At 38.5% G+C, this 17,983-nt stretch overlaps 1 protein-coding gene across 3 annotated transcripts in view; it reads left to right on the forward strand.

The window, feature by feature from the left end:
• Positions 1 to 17,983, forward strand: part of wdfy3 (WD repeat and FYVE domain containing 3) — a 253,917-nt gene that overhangs the window by 100,702 nt on the left and 135,232 nt on the right. For 2 of the 3 annotated variants that reach the window (XM_052010252.1, XM_052010253.1), the window contains 6 exons: positions 1,255 to 1,338; positions 5,856 to 6,033; positions 8,387 to 8,601; positions 9,642 to 9,754; positions 11,514 to 11,739; positions 13,102 to 13,205. In XM_052010252.1, the coding sequence (XP_051866212.1) occupies positions 1,255 to 1,338; positions 5,856 to 6,033; positions 8,387 to 8,601; positions 9,642 to 9,754; positions 11,514 to 11,739; positions 13,102 to 13,205 (920 nt within the window). The remainder of the gene's footprint in view (positions 1 to 1,254; positions 1,339 to 5,855; positions 6,034 to 8,386; positions 8,602 to 9,641; positions 9,755 to 11,513; positions 11,740 to 13,101; positions 13,206 to 17,983) is intronic. The other variant, XM_052010254.1, reaches the window with a different exon arrangement.

Genomic DNA, 17,983 nt, shown 5'->3' on the forward strand with positions numbered 1-17,983 from the left:
AGTTATGATGACTGTCATTAAAAACCCAACAGGTTTAATTCACTGATACCCTTCAGAGAATGCCATTCTTACTTGGTCTGATCCATATGTTACTCCAGACTCGCACCAATGTGGTTGACTTTTAAATTGCCCTTTGAATTGGTCCAGGATGCCACACAATTTTCGCCACTTCCTTTTTTGATAGCAGTTGGAGATACTAGCCATGCTGGCAAAGCCTATGTTCCAGGAATGAAAAGAAATAAACAAATCAGCAATAGTATAGTGGAGCTAAACCCAACAAGGAATGGGGGTCAAAAGGTGAAGTTTACATTGATTGGACTTGAACATAATGGAAGTTGTTTTATTGGCCATTGAACACAGTTGCAAGAGATCATTGCAGGTGTTCTTCCACTAAGTATCAACACCTGCATAATCTTGCCTGTCTCTATATCCTATATATGAGAATGATTTTTCCTTTGGGAATTGCTCCATAGGTGTAAAGGTGAAAGAAACTGTGACCCTGTTTTAAATATTTCTGAAAACATCTTGAACCTTTAAGCCTAAAATCTTACTTTGTTATAAAAACAAAAAAAAACACTTTTTTAAAATTTCAATTTCAGTTTTCCACCATCTGCAATTTTGATTTTCATCAGTGTTTTTATCAGTCAGTCAAATATGAACTGACTATATTAGTATGCTACTAATTTATGAATTAACAATATTCAGTTCCAGTGTTCTTCAAAGATGCCATGCTTAAACTTCCAGATTATTCCACATAAGCATGACCTGTTCAAGTTTGTCATAGTTTATATGTTTATGTGGAGATGAGAGTGCTACTGCAAGTGAACCAAAAGTTCCCATTTAAAAAGCCAGTGCAAAATAGAGTTTTGAACTACATAGTTTTTGTTTTAAAAAAGAAGTCCAATCTAAAAAATCGAGCTATCAAGATTTCTTGTATTTAAACCAATATTAACAAAACAATAGTGATGCAGTTTTAGTATAGGAATGTAAATGCAGATATTTCTGTGGACTTTGAGTACCATAATAAATCTTACCAACGTTTGGAAACTTATTTTGTTTCTTACCTCTGTACAACTTTCTCCTTTTTTTTAACCCACCATTTCTGGCTTTCAACTGCTGTTCTTTCTGCTGCTTTGCATGTTGTTTTCCTGAACCAATCAATGATGTTAATAATAATTGTACTAACAAGCTCTGTGCTTACTACTTCTTCCTAACAATCCTTGTCCAATGGTGTTTGCTATTTTTTGTCTGTAGTTTTGCTGAACAGGTTCCGCCTTGCTTGACAAATGAGACTTCCCTTCCCTCACCTTGGGGTACTCCAGCTCTGTCCAGAAAAAGGTACTCACCCAGTAGGAATAACTTAGGCGTGTTTCCATACTATTGATAGGCTTCAAAATGTTACATTAAAAACAAAGCCAAAGTAGTCATCAGATTCTGCTGCACCTGTAGACAGTTAGTTCATCAGGTCTGATATGGTGGTCAACCTGAAACATGAACTCTTTCCACAGATGCTACCTGAACTGCTGAGTATTTTCAGCATTTTCTTTGTTACCTCAAATTTCTGGAATCTCTAGTATTTTGCTTTGCACCTTAAAATGTTCTCTATAGTATAATGTTTTAGATTGCCTTCTGTTGGTTTGATCAATGGTGAATGTAAATCCTTCAAGTGTTTGGGAATGTGGTTTTTAATTTTACTGCTTTACCAGTTATGAGGCAAAAATGATGAGCCTGCAGATGTTTTATAGCTACTTTATATTGTGAGACATTTGTAAAATATTCTGGATTTTATTTTAAACCATCACATAGTAAATGCCCATTTTGCAGCAAGTTTATTTTTGTTTTGGCAATGAACTCCACAGAATTTGGCATTGGAATAATCCAGGTTTGAATGTTGATTCAGGTAGGGATTTAGATCTTAGGACTTGATTCGTGCAGCTTCGTACACTGTTGCTAGAGCATATGACCTGCCCAGCTTAGCAACCTGTCTTGGTCATGTTGTTTAGTTTTTTAACTTGAATTTTTTATATTGGCTACATGGTAGTCCAAGCTTCTCTATGTTTTGAAATAAAGTTCCCATTTGTATTATATCTTGGAGGAAGTCCATCTTCACATTACAAATACTATTATCAATTGTCCTCTCACACTCGACAATGAATAGCTATAATACCTATTGAGGCATGAATGCAGATATGATCCTGATTCCAGCCAGCAGTATTGCTTTAGTGTCATCACCAAAATTAACAGGGCAGGGGCATAGCTATCAGGCCTGAAGATAGAAACATAGAAAACTTACAGCACAATTCAGGCCCTTCGGCCTAGGCTTACCCATAACCCTTTATTTTTCTCAGCTCCATGTACCTATCTAAAAGTCTCTTAAAAGACCCTATCGTATCCGCTTACACCACCATTGCTGGCAGCCCATTCCACGCACTCACCACTCTCTTGAGTTTAAAAAAAAACTTACCCCTGACATCCCCTCTGTACCTACTCCCCAGCACCTTAAACCTATGTCCTCTTGTGGCCACCATTTCAGCCCTGGGGAAAAGCCTCTGACTATCTACCCAATCAATGCCTCTCATTATCTTATACACCTCTGTCAGGTCCTCCCTCATCCTCCGTCGCTCCAAGGAGAAAGGGCCTCTTTGATGCTCTTACTAATCAAGAGCCTATCAACCTCCGCTCTAAATATAGCTAATGACTTGGCCTCCACAGCCGCCTGTGGCAATGAATTACACAGATTCACCACCCTCTGGCTAAAGAAATTCCTCCTCATCTCTGTTCTTAAAGGGACGTCCTCTATTCTGAGGCTCTGCCTTCTAGTTCAAGATTCTACCACTACTGGAAACATCCACTCTATCTAGGCCTTTCAATATTCGGTAGGTTTCAACGAGATACCCCTCATCCTTCTAAACTCCAGTGAGTACTGGCCCACAGCCATCAAACGCTCCTCATACATTAACCCTTTCATTCCAGGGATCATTCTTATAAACCTCCTCTGGACCCTCTCCAATGCCAGCACATCCTTCCTTAGATATGGGGCCCAAAACTGCTCACAATATTCCAAATGTGGTCTGACCAATGCCTTACAAAGCCTCAGCATTACATCCTTGCTCTTATATTCCAGTCCTCTCAAAATGAATGCTAACATTGCATTTGCCTTCCTTACTACCAACTGCAAGTTAACCTTTAGGGAATCCTGCACTAGGGCTTCCAAATCCCTTTGCACCTCCAATTTCTGAATTCTCTCCCCCTTTAGAAAATAGTCTATGCCTTTATTCCTTATACCAAAATGCATCACCGTATACTTCCCTACGCTGTATCCATCTGCCACTTCTCTGGCCATCCTCCCAACCTGTCCAAGTCCTTCTGCAGACTCCCTGCTTCCTCAACACTAACTGCCCCTCCACTTATCTTTGTATCACCTGCAGATTTGGCCACAAAGCCATCAATTCCGTCATCCAGATCATTAACATATGACGTGAAAAGTAGCGGACCAAACACCGACCCCTGTGAAACACCACTAGTCACCAGCAGCCAACCAGAAAAGGCCCCCTTTATTCCCACCCTTTGCCTTCTGCCAGTCAGCCAATTTTCTATCCATGCTAGTACCTTCTCAATAATACCAAGGGCTCCTATCTTGTTTAGCAGCCTCATGTGTGGCACCTTGTCAAAGGCCTTCTGAAAATCCAAGTAAACAACATTCACTGATTCTCCTTTGTCTATCCTGCCTGTTACCTCCTCAAAGAATTACAACAGATTTGTCAGGCAAGATCCACCCCTAAGGAAATCATGCTGACTTTGGTCTATTTTATCATGAGCTTCGAAGTACCCCGAAACCTTATCCTTAATCATGGACTCTAACATCTTGCCAAACACTGAAGTCAGGCTAACTGGCCTATAAATTCCTGTCTTTTGCTTCCTCCCTTCTGAAAGAGTGGAGTGACATCTGCGATTTTCAAGTCCTTCAGTACCATTCTTGAAAGATCACTACTAATGCCTCCACAATCTCTACCTCTTTCAGAACCCTGGGGTGTAGTCCATCCGGTCCAGGTGCCTTATCTGCCTTCAGACCTTTCAGTTTCCCAAGCACCTTCTCCGTAGTAATAGCAACTACACTCACTTCTTCCCCCTGACTCTCTTGAATTTCTGGCATGTTGCTGGTGTCTTCCACAGTGAAGAATGATGCAAAATACTTATTCAGTTCGTCCGCTATTTCTTTGTTTCACATTGCTATCTCTCCAGCGTCATTTTCCGGCAGTCCGATATCCACTCTTGCCTCTCTTTTACTCTTTATACGGTATACCTGAAAAAACTTTTGGTATCCTCTTTTATATTATTGGCTAGCTTACCTTCATATTTCATCTTTAATCCCCTTATTGCCTTTTTAGTTGCCTTCTGTTCGTTTTTAAAAGCTTCCCAATCCTCCAGCTTCCCACTAGTTTTTGCAATATTTTATGCCCTCTTTGACTTCCCTTGTCAGCTACGGTTACCTCATCCTCCTTTTAGAATGCTGCTGCTTCTTTGGGATGTACTGATCCTGCCTCTTCGAAATTACTCCCAGAAACTCCTGCCATATATTGCTTTTAGCAAAACAGTTTGCCATTGTCACACCTTTAGTACTATTTGTATGCATTTTCTAATTTGTAGAGGCTGCTATCTCAGGTATTGCCATTGAAATGAGCCTAAGATAGTGTACCCCATGATGCACTCAGAGGTCCTCACCTTATTTACTTGTCATGCTGAACCAGCATGTGTGACAACTTTCAATCCATTACTGCCAAAGAAATTGGATGCCTCAAGAAATATTGGGACAGCATTGAGACAGTGGAGACCCAACAAGATTGCTCCTTCTAATTCCAAGGGGAAAAATAAGGCAAAATCTGCCTTTTATTTATAATGTTAGGAGGTTTATTTTGCTCTTTTGTTGTGATGTATCTTAAATGCTGACATGCCAATGTCATGTATCTTTAAAATGTTATTTCTAAAGAAGTCAGTGATGCCCTTGTCTGTTTTAAAATTCAAAATTTCACACTTGCAACATTTCCTGCTAGAATAGATCCGATATAAAATGAATGTTAAAATACTGGCCCAGATTCTTCAGGGGGTTTTAGAGTAATTCCACATATGTAAGGTAAAAGAGGAAAAAAAATAGTGTGAATGATTTATGACGTTACCTATTTTCCTGGAACATTCACTCGATCCTGCTGATTGTCTTTCAGAAAACAATGAAAATATTTGAATTTCTCAAGACATTTAACATGCCCATCCTGCACTTGCAAAAAAAAAATTGGATTTAGACATTACAAAATGTGAAGCATTTGTTAACAAATATTCTAATTTTATGCACCTGAAATGGAACCTTTTAAATCTTGATAAATCATGAGCTTGTTAAACATTTAAAAATGATTTTTCTAACAGTAGTCCAAGGTGCTCACATACGGTAAAGATATATGACAGCCAGATGATTGATTAATTTTAGATGTGTTAAAATGCATTTCCGTTTGTGCCAAATAATATTTGTTTGAGGTATTTAAAAGACTGTTATATTCTGAAATTGTAAGCTGTAATTATTGACAGACTTCTTGAAAATTTGAAAGTTTGCTTTCTGCAAACAGATGCTGCACTCTAATCGCCCTTAGTGTGGCAAGCTTCGCAATATTTTGTTCAATGTAAGGGGATCAATGAAAAAAAGAGCAGGACCTTAAGAATTACTTTTATATAAAGTAGCTGCAACATTTAAAATACTTTATTATTGAATATGTGCTTAAAATTACAAATATTTTATATTTCTATTTGCACTAAAGTAATTGCTGAATGAATGCAGGGTAATGTTAATGGTTTTATTTCTTATGTAGGCCAGGCTATCACACGGTTTCAACTCCTCCTGTATTGCCAGCCAAATCCATCTCAGAATTGAAGCTACTCAACGCATTGACTTCCTTGCATTCTCCTGATGCAGTCATAATACATCCAGGAGCAGTACTTGCAACTTTAGACCTCTTGGCCTCAGTCAGCTTCAATGAACAATTTGAGGTAGATAAAATGGGATTTAAAAGGGAACTATTATTGAGAGATTAGTTTTCACTGCTGATTGTTTTCACTGTGCTATGGGTTATAAGTCTGTTTTCAGTCACTAAATTCAGTGACACTAAGATGAAGAAATCAAAAGAAAATTATTCAAACAAAAATGCAATCTAATTACCTTATTTTTGCCCAATCTTTAATGTTTTTGTTGTCTTTGTTTAATTTCTTTTAAGATTGAATGATTATGGCTTCAATAGCCATTTTAGTACCACTTTCCTGTATTTGAAAGCAAATGTTCTAAAACTTCCTGAACCAGCTGAAGCACACTAGGGAGCCTGTATCAATTATGATCAGAAACACCAAAGAATAAATCTATTTAATCCTTAATATTTTCTTACACAATGATACAATGACACGTAGACTTAGAAAAGTTGCATAACAACTTACTGAATTGCATTGTCATATATTGCTGCAATTTCATTTTACAGTTTAAAATTTCAGTCTTACTTTTATCTTTTTTACCTCAATGTAAAGGCATTGGCTTAAAGGAATAGATCCCAATGAAACTCAGTTCAGCCCTGATTCTATTTGCAAATGGATATACTCATCAATAGAGGCCACTAAATAAACAGATTAATTTCTTTCATTCCCATCCCTGTGCCTCCAACTAACTTTTAGACAGGGAGTTTGAATGCAATGATGGGATTTCTTTCACTCCCTCACTTACTGCTTTTGTGGTAAACTCAAATTGAACTACTCAAATTAAAAAGAACTCAAATTGAATGCTGAAACACCACTGAAGTTTGCCATCTGCTGGATCATCAAAAAAGGTTCATTGGCTGTTTAGGATCACTTCAAAATATGTTAACCTTCAAGATAGATTTAGCTGCAAATTGTAGCTTTTTCACAAAAAAGTATGTGCACCCACAGCTGTCCCAGGTTGTAAATTGGGTTTATTTTCAGCTATGGCGGCCAAAATGATTACATATTTCTTTTATTAAATATCACATTTATATTAATGAAACATTTGAAGTCATTGTTAAGCACTTTGGGCTGTGGATAGAGTGCATCTTTCTGGAGCAATTGATTTCTAGCATAAAATATTTGCTTATTGATTTTGTTTTTGCAAGTTAGTTAAACAGCTTATACAAAATGCACCTCTAAACATTTCTGATTAGAAATGTCCTTAATGTATTTGATACAATTAGTTGATTTCAGTAATTCAGTTCTACCAGTTCATGCAGTGATTTGTAAGTAAAACAGAACTGGCAACTTTCATGATTTGAAGATACACTACTACCTTCCTCTTGCATTCTTTTCAGATTCACTCTTCTGGACACCATTGTCCAAGTAAGGGGACAAGCACATCCTCTGTTCTTCAGATAAACACTTATGAATGAGTGATTTTTTTTATATATAGTATTGAGATCACTGTGTAGTGAATAATTGAGAGAGAAAGAGCCTTTATACAGTCACTTTCATGCACCTGGAAATCTTTAAGCACGTTACAGTTTATTTTTGAAGAGTATTCACATAATTTATTCCAGCCATTTTGAGCACAGAAAGAATGCACAAACTATTGAGAAACATAATCCAATGAACTATTTAGCAGTGTCGGCTGAGTGGTAACAATTGGCTGGATGCTGAAGGGACTGCCCTGATCTCCCTTCATTGTCTGCTTTAAAGACAGATCCAAATGATGGTACCACAAATAAAACCTAAACTGCACACTCAATAATGAAGCGTAATTTTGCGAGTGTACAATAAAGTTGTCCTGCCTTGTTAAGATATTTTCTTCTAAATAAAACTGTAATATAAATCCTGCTCAGTTTATATTGAGTTCTTTTGTTGCCTTTGAAGAAAGATTTAAACAGACTTTTTGACAAAATTAATGCATTTTTTAAATTAACTTGTCACTGAAGTGTCCTGCATAATAAAAATAAAGTTTTTAAAATTGTTGTTAAATGCAGGCATTGCAAAGCAACTGAAATTTAATAAAGTTAATGGAAGATAGTGAAACCGTTTACTAATGTCATAAGTGGATACTGCAATATAGTGATGCTAGAAATGTAATTATTCTAAACAATGACAAGAAAATGGTATTTGTAAGGATTATATTGTAAGGAAGAGGATCTTACAAAGCTGGAGCAGATCTTGTCCTTACTGGGACAGCCATCTAATCATCACAACCAGTGATACTTGGCTGCAAATTTTCCCTCTTTAGCATTTCTAATTTCCAATTAACAGCTAGATCCTCTACCTTTAGATTCTGCTTAGTCTATGGCAAAAAGGCATTATGGAAGGAGCTGAGTTGGATGATTTCTAATGTGTATTTTAAATACCTCTTTCCTGTCTTTCTTAGCATGCATTAGCTCTTCAGTTTACAGTGGCTAATATTTTGCAATCACTCATCCACTCGGAGAGAAATCAGCAAGTGATGTGTGATGCAGGACTTCATGCACGGCTTTTACAGAGATGCAGTTCAGCTCTATCTGATGAAGACCATCCTCTACACCCACCACTCCAAAGGATGTTTGAGCGATTAGCTTCACAATCATTAGAACCAATGGTCCTTAGGTAGGAAGTATACATACTGTATGTAAAAACTACTAATTAACCTAGGATGATTAAGTGTTTGATATCCACCATGAACCTGTCAGAATACTGTTAGAAAAGTTGAATTTGACCTTGTAAGCTTATTTCTCAATGAATCTTAGTCACTTTCAGATCGCCAATTTGTGGCTTAGCGAGACAATTTAATTTGTGGCGGATTGCCACTTATAAGATTCTAAGATTTCTTTATTAGTCACATGTACATCGAAACACAGAGTGAAATGCATCTTTGCGTAGAATGTTCTGGGGGCAGCCTGCAAGTGTCGCCACACTTCCAGCGCCAATGTAGCATGCACACAGCTCCTAACCAATATGTCTTTGGAATGTGGGAGGAAACCGGAGAACCCGAAGGAAACCCACACAGTCATGTGGAGAACGTACAAACTCCTTACAGACAGCCGCCAGCCACTTGCTTGATAGTTCCAATATCAGAGGCTAATTGAACCTTGCCTGAAAGGGAAACAACTTTCCCTACATCTCCCAGCATTCTCCAACCCTACCCAAACCAGATTCTTCTGCTAATGCATCGAACTCACGGGTAGGGCCTATAAAGTAGCCAGAATAGACATCATTTCCCTGAACAAATGGGCAGTCCCCATTGAGACCAGTTTCAGAGCCAATGTCAAACGTAGTTCAATTCAACTTAACCCCCCCCAGTCTCTCTCTGTTGGGAATTTGAAGATAAACAGGACCAAGAATACTTTGTTGGCCACTCAGTTATCATACTGCCAGTTTTTCAGAATTATATTGGTGGAGACAAATTATCTTCTATGATTGTAATTAATCTGGTTGAAACATAATCTTTATTTCTGAATTACAATACTCAACGTAAAAACATTTGTAAGTTTTGCAAGGGTAGATTTCTTTGTAAGTAAGAACAAACTATAAGCAGTTTTTCTGCTCAGTGAAGAGATGAAATACTATATTTAACTGACTGAAAACTTTTAAAGTGTTCATTGCTTCTCTCTGTTGATATTGATTATATTTGTATTGATTGTTTTCAGGGAGTTTCTCCGTCTTGGTAACCCATTGAATTGTGGTGCCTGGGATAAGAAACTGATTAATGTGTATAGGGTCCACAAGCCAAGTTCGTTAAGTTGTGAAGCAGATATGAGAGGTATGCTGTAAGGTATATATAAATTGTAAAATCTTTTTTCTTGATTTCTCTAGGTTTACGTAGATCTTAATAGTTTTCAAATTTAGTTTGAGTAATATATTTGAAATATGGCAGTTTACAAAAAAAATGTTCCTGGGATGTGTGTGCCTCATTTATTGCCTTTCAGCAGTTGCTCTGAGGACATTAAAATATAACCACACAGACTGGAACCAAACAGAATAGATAACAGGTATTTTTCCCTGAAGAATACTGCAAACCAGTTACATGAGGGCCAGATAGTTGCAGTCTTTTTCTCCAGGATAGGGGAGTCTAAAACTAGAGGTTTAAGGTGAGAGAGGAAAAATTTAAAAGGGATATGAAGGGCAAGTTTTTCCACAAACGGGGTGGTTAGTGTCTGGAACAAGCTGACAGTGGAGGTTGTAGAGGCAGGCACAATTATGTTTAAAAAACATTTGGATAGCTACAGATGTATAGGGATATGAGCAAATCCAGGCAAATGGGATTAGATTTTATATCGGTATTTTGGTTGGCATGGACGAGTTGAGCCGAAGGGCCTGTTTCCGGGTTGTGTAAGTCTGTGATTTGAAGCCCTACTAATCCTTCTTTTAAATCTTCTGTTTTTGATTCAGAGGTGCAGGTGCTTTCTATGCAGACTATCATATGCACACCAATAGTATATGTTTTATTTAAATCTGCCAGCTGTCCCAATTTTTCCCCCAAAGAAAACCTCAGTCTATCCATCTTCCTCATAGCAAAAATTCTCCATTTGTAAATCACCTCAGTAATTATTCTGATGCTCTCACATCTTTCCTATAACTTGACCAGAACTGCACATGGTGGTCTTATCATGATTTAATTTTTTTTTTCAACTTTAGCATGACTTTACAGGTCTTGTATACCGTTCCTTGTCCAGTAAACAATTTTATCCTGTGTACCTTTTTGCCATCTAAGTTACTTCAAGGATAGGTGGACATGCTTTTCAAGTTCCCTTTATTCCTCTATATTTCCCAGTATCATGCCGTTTAATGTGTATTCCCTTGCCATACGAGCCTGCTCCAAATAAATTACCTTATACTTCTTCAGATTGAGCTTCTTTTGCTTCATTGTCCAATTGACCAGTCCATTGAAACCTTTCTGCCTTTTACAGGTTTTTCCTTCACTATCAGCAGCACTGTAAACAATGCCCACGTTGTAAAACTATATTCCTTTGTCAATAAAAAAGAAGTAAATAGCATGCAAGATATTTCTAAAGAAAAGTTCTATTTCTTACGAGTTAAAGTAACAAAAATAATGTAGGCTAAAAATTAGTGTACTTATTTACATATCTGTTATTCCCAAACTGCTTCCATAGACACATTTCTGTGCTGTGCACTTAATACCATTTCATTACGAGTGGTACATAATCATCTGGATTGTGGAAGATGTAAGGTGAATATTATTGGGCTGATTTAATAAATGTTGTGCCACTATAACATTAATTTGGTGTATTTATTGGGCTAGTGAATGTATTTTTCCTACATGTTCTTCCTGATGATTACATCATCTTTGAACATCTTTTCTTGCTTTTCTCATCTCTATGTTATTTTCTTTACTGCTGTGATATTTCTCATAATTCTGCTGGTATGTGTGCAATATCATGAGAAATGACGTCTTTTTAAACTGCCATCAAAAAAAAGTCGTTATTTCTTATTTTATTGGAATGTCTTTTACCTTGTTCTTGTATTTATCGTCCCCTGATTTAAATATTCTCACATCCTAGGTAGTAGTATGGATGGATTTGGTCCTGATAATGTATTCACCTTGAATGAAGACAACAGTCACTACAAGATTAGCAAAAGCTTGCTCAAAGGGGCAGAAGGAAGCACAGTACCTCTGACCAGGGTGAAGTGTTTGGTCTCCATGACAACACCGCATGATATTAGACTTCATGGTTCATCAGTCACCCCAGCATTTGTGGAATTTGATACAAATCTGGAAGGCTTTGGGTGAGTATTAGGTGGCTTGTTAATCTAGAAGAAAAAAAGGGGGTTTCTCCACACTAGGCATTATTTAAATTATTATATTTCATACTGTACAACTTACATAAAAGCTAAAGTAAGTAATAGGGAAAAAAATTAGATATTTAGAATTGATCTGAATTTAATGACGAGATTTGATATAGTTTAATTCCGTCCTGCACATTGATTAATTTGTACATAACTAAGTACATGTTGAAACTTTCTAGTCCAGCACCCTTGGATCTGATAGGTACTGGACCCCACAGAAAATCTGGACCGCAGAAATTGCCCCTGATAACCTTCCTCTGAGCAGGAGAGCTATTCTTTTTAAGTATAGATACTCCTCAGGTTGTGTATGGGTTCTGAGAACTGTCTGAAACCTGAAGTTTCTGTAAGTGAGCTGAGATTGCAGAAGTTGCACTGGTAGGTTAATTACCTACAGGGTAGTACATATCTTAATTAATTTTAGATCTCAGTTAAATTTTAGTTAGAATTAGTTAATTGGTATAGATCTGCACCACAGATTCAAAACATGCTGGACCACAGGAGTTGCCAGACCGCAAGATGTTGGACCACAGGAGTTGCAAGACCACAAGAAACTGCAGATACTGGAATCTGGAGCAACAAACAGTGTGCTGGAGGAACAGAGGATTGGGCAGCACCCGTGGAAACCCTGTATCAGGATCTGATGCCAGGTTTCAACCTGAAATGTCAACAATTCCTCCCCCCCCCACAGATGCTGCCCAACCTGCTGAGTTCCTCCAGCAGATTGTTCGTAGTTTCAACCTGTATATCACAAAAAGCTTGGTATTTCACAAAATTATTTTTTGTTTCTTTGTTGATAGGTTCAAAACAAAATCTCATCATTTCTAAAACCATTCGAGGCTTCTGTGTTTAATTTGTATAATTTACATGCCCATTTTAATAATACGGTTATTAAAAGGGTCAATATAAGCTACAATGCAGAGAAGATTTTGTTATTTGTACTGTATGCCAGTTATTTGGCCAAATCCGTGTGAACAAAACTCTGCCTGAAGCATTGATGTATTGCACAATCCATTATAGCCATGTTAAATGGCTGGTTGAATATATAATAAAAATTAATAACTATAATCTATGACTCTTGCTATATCTGATGTTTTACTTGGTCAGTGGGCAATTACTTTTATCTGCTTGGGCATTCTACTGTCATTTAAAATAACTGTTTTTGCATTCATTGATTGTACTGTATTTCCTGTCAATTATTTTCATTCATAAGCTCAGTTTATTGCTATTAATTGAAGCTATGTTGCAGTTTTCATTGTTTTTGCTATCTTTCTATTTATAAGTGCTCTACTTTTTTCTCGTCAGCTGTCTGTTTTTGCCTAGTTTGGCCCCTCACAATGCACCCATCAATGCTGCCACCACTACAGGAGGAATTAATGATGGAGCTGTTACAAGTGGACTTGGCACAGGTAAAAATAGTATTGTTAACAGCACTTGTGCTTGAATGGTGTCTTCCACAGAGCAGTGATTTTGATGTTGAAGCTTTTGAGTTCCTGAGCTATAACAGCATTGTGACGATCAGGCTTGTTGCTTTATGGGCTGTCCATGAGGGCCCTGACAGTCTGTATCTTTAACTTGATTTATGGAGTGTAAGTTGCCTTTGTGTGATCCTTTTTTGCAGGAGGTAGCTATGGCACACCAATTACCACACAAATTTTTACAGAGTGATACTTTGATGTAAAGGCAAAGAGGACCAAGATAATTGGGAACCAGTAGCTGCTACATGGAAATTAATGCTTATACATTGGTAAATACACACACAGACACCTTTTAGCACATACATATATATTTATTTACTTGCTTGCTCTTGCGCGCTCACTCACAAGCATAGGTATGCATACACATACACATGCACATGTACATAGCCACTTGCAAGCTCAGGCACGGATGCTCTTGCCCAATGCTTCCTTTCAGTCCACTCCCATTGACACTACTTATGACCCCTCAGGCCCTTATTTCATTCTCACACCCATTTTGACCATCTCCCTTCCTTCCTCAGACCTTGATCCTCCAACCTTTACATCTCCCAGCCCCTCTTCCCACTGGCACTCAAGGGTTTCTGGGTATGCATTGACCTCTTTCACTCCCAGACCTGCCCACTCTTAACCACACCCTGCTCCTGGCTCCACACATGTACACACTGGTGGCCACTCACCCGCCCACATTCTCAGCCATGCTCTAACACCCAGCTCCTGGCCCCATCCCTGCTCCATTCCCCATCCCTGCTCTCAGCTTTGCATCTTCCTACACTCTGTCACTCTTTGGTCTCAGGTTCATGATCACCCACCTGACTCAGTCCTGGAGGTGTTCCTGCTGCAGGAATTGTAAACTTATTGAACCTTGCAAGGACAGAAGCAGCCTGCAGCATTGGAAAGGAACATTTTGAAGACTTTTTCAACTGCAGCTTTTTGATATTGACTCCATCGCATAGCAACTTATTCAGTCCAGCTTTGCTGCCACTCCTAACTGACAAACTGAAATAGCCATATGGCAGCTAAAGATGACAGGGTCTTGGGAGCAGATGGTATCCCTGCTGAAATAATAAAATTTGGCAGTAAGGAGCTTCAGTTTAAAAAAAAACAAAACCTCATGTACAACTTCTGGAAAGAGAAGGATATTTCTGGAGATCTCAGATGACATAATTAAGACCATCATCAAGAAATGAGGCAAAATGCAACTGTAGTAACAACAAAGGGCTCTCCCGGCTTTCTGCCAGGAGGAAAGTCGTATTTAGGGTCATCAATTGCCGTCCAGTGGCTGAACAACTGCTCCCCAAATCGCAGTGTGGATTCTGTCTACCCAGAAGTAGACCTGATGTTGTGCTCAGCACGCGACAACTCATCGGAAAATGCAGGGAGCGGTACCAACCATTGTACGAGCCTTTTTTGACCTTATTTCAGCCTTTTGACTCTGTTAGCTTGGGAGGGGAAAGGTGGCATATCCTGTGACTGCTTGCAGAAATTTGTCTCCATTTTACGTTTAATTACTTACAAGCATACAAGTGAACATATGAATTAGGAGCAGAAGTAAGCCACTTGGCCCCTCTATCCTTTTCCCTAAGATCATGACTGATTGAAACTTCAAACCTGCTTTCCTACGCAGCCTGACAACCTTTCAACCCTTTCCTTGCCAAGAATCTTGTCTAACTCTGCTTTAAATATATTAAAAGACACCTCTTGCACCACTCTTTGAGGAAGCAAGTGTCAAAGACTCTCAATCCTCCGAGAGACAAAGTTGTGCTGCCTTTTCTGTTTTAAATGGGTGAATCCTAATTTTTAAACTGACTCAAAGTTATAGATTCTCTCACAAGAGGAAACATTCTGCTTGCATCTACTCTGTCAAGACCCTTAACATCTTGTATATATTAATCAAGTCCTCTCTCACAAGAACAACAAGAAAATAACAGCAAGAGTAGACTGTCTGCACTGCCATTCAATGATCATGCCTAGTCTGGTTTGGGCGACAACTGCTCTTTTGTGCCAGTTCCCCATAAGCTCTCATTTCCCTGATCTTTCAAAAAAAAACTGACACATCTTTAAATTACTCCAATGATCTAGCCTCCACAACTCTCCAAGAGAGATTCACCACCTCTTGAAGAAGGAATTCCTATGCGTCTGTGTTTTACATGATGGCCCCCCTTATCTTATAACTATCACCTGCATTTGAGACTCTCCCACTAGTGAAAACGTCTCAACCTTTCCTCCATCATCTGCCCTTAGGTCTTGTATGTTTCAATTACATCATTCCTCTCACTCGTTTGAAGTACATAGAATATAGATCTAACATTTTTATTTGTCTGTAGTAGGACAATCCTCCCTTCCCAAGAATTAGTCTGGTGAATCTTTTCTGGACTGCCTCCAATGCTGGTACATACTTTCTTAAATAAGGGGATCAAAATTGGTCTCACCAATACCTTGTACAATTGTGACAATACTTACCTATTTCTGATCCCCGAGAATAAAAACCAATATGCCATTTGCTTTCCTTCCTACTTGCTAACGTCTTGTGCGTCATGCATGAGAACACCTAGTTCCCTCTGTCCTCCATTGTTTGGCTATGTCTCTCCATTTAGAAAATAATCTGCCTTTTGATTCTTGTGCATCAGCCTTTTATGTGGCACCTTATCAAATGCCTTCTGGAAATCCACATGAACTATATCTACGAGTTCTTGTTATAGACTCCTTGAAGAACACCAGCAAATTTGTTTAGATTTTCCTTTCATAAAGCTATGTTGGCTTGGTTTGATTGTATTAAGCTTCTCACTCTTCTAAACCCCAGCAGATGCAAGCCTAGCTAATTCAACCTTTCCTCATAAGGCAATCCTGCCATTATCAGACTGATAAACCTTTGAAATGCTCCCAATGCGTTAACATCTTTCCTTAAATAAGGAGACCAAGAATTATGCATAGTATTCCAGTTGTGGTCTGACCAATGCACTATATAAAATGAAGCATAACCTTCCTACTTTTGTATTCAATTCCCCTCTCAATAAAGAACTACTTTGTTAGCTTTCCTAATTATTTGCTGTACCTGGTACCTCTCTTTAGCGAAACATACACCAGAACACCCAGCTCCTTCTATACCTTAGAGCTCTGAAGTCTGTCACCATTCAGATAATGTGTTTCTTTTTCAATTTTTCCTGCCAAAGTGGACAGCTTCACATTCTCCCACAATATATTTCATTTGTCAGATCTTTGCCCATTCACTAAACCTGTCCTCTATGTTGTTGTCTTCACAACTTACTTTGCTACCTATTTTTGTCATCAGCAAAGTTAGCATCTATATTCTCCATGCCTTCATCCAAGTAATAATGGCATGTAAGCCATGTTCCTAATGGGTCCATGATGCAGCCAATCTCAGTATAAACCAGTGTTTAGCAAGGCTGCTCATTGCTCCAAAATTTGTCTCAATTCTTCTCGCCACAACACCGTACCTCATCACCAACCAAGCTTGCCCCTGGAGTGGAATTGATCTACAGAATTAATGGGAAACTATTCAAATTATGTTGCCTCCATTTCAAAACAACAGTCACCCTGAACTTGGCCATCGAGCTGCAGTACGCACACAGTAATTTTCATTTGGGTGTGTTTAGGGACTGAGCACAAAGTCATTGCCATCACATTCACTACAGCATACAAGAGGATGGGCTTTGTACTCAATGTTTGTGAAACAAGGCTCCTCTAACTAACCTGCCTTCACTGTACAACACTGTCCTCTGACAATAAAGGTCTCTATCAAGATCCTGGATAATGTAAACTCTTTCCCATATTTCAGGGGGCTAGTTCTCAGTGTAGGTAGACTTTGATGATGAGACTCCCTATAACTTTGCATGTGCCAGTACATCCTTTGGCTATCTGAGTAAAAGGGCATTTGAAGATCAAGTTATCAATCTTGGGGCAAAACTCAAGGTCCAATGGGCAACAGTGATTCCTATCCTTTATGATTCTGAGAATAGGACTACCTACTTCAAGTATCTCAAGGCACAGGAGAGATACAAACAATGCTATCTCTGCACTATCCTCAAAATCCACTGTAAAGATAGCAAACCAATGTCAGCCTTCCTCTTCCAGACTAACATCTCCATCATGAAGCTGTAAGTGCACTCACTGTACTCCACTAGGCAGGCCATATTGTTATCATGCCCAACACTAGACTCTTGAAACAGACATTCTGAGGTCGGTCACGGGAAGAGAATACCAGCTAGAGAAAGGGAAAGATTCAAGAATGACCTAAAAACTTTACTGGAAAAAATGCAGCATCCCCACTGACTCTTTTGAATCTCTGGCTCATAACTGATCAAGATGGGAGTCCATGCTTTGGAGGCACATAAAGCCCAGCATAAACCATTAAAGGAGCAGACCACTACAAACTAGGGCATCTCTCGCCCCATATGTGGCAGAGTCTTGGAGTTGCACATTGGCCTCCGAACCAACAGAATTGGAGTGGAAGGAGGGAAGTTAAATAGTTGGATAAAAATCACTTAAGAGGTGTATGATAGGATTCACTTAGCTGCTTGTAAACTAAACACGTGGAGTAATACAGAGCAACCATGATTCAGAGCTAACTTTTTTTTAATGGTTTGTCAAGTTTATTTCAGATACAAAGACCAGGAAAATATTCAGCTTCACTCAGTGGTGTGTACTGAATTATCAGATTGCATTTGGACTCTACTATAACAGGCTTTAAT

The sequence above is a fragment of the Pristis pectinata genome, chromosome 2, assembly GCF_009764475.1.
Source record: "Pristis pectinata isolate sPriPec2 chromosome 2, sPriPec2.1.pri, whole genome shotgun sequence".
Lineage (NCBI taxonomy): Eukaryota > Metazoa > Chordata > Chondrichthyes > Rhinopristiformes > Pristidae > Pristis > Pristis pectinata.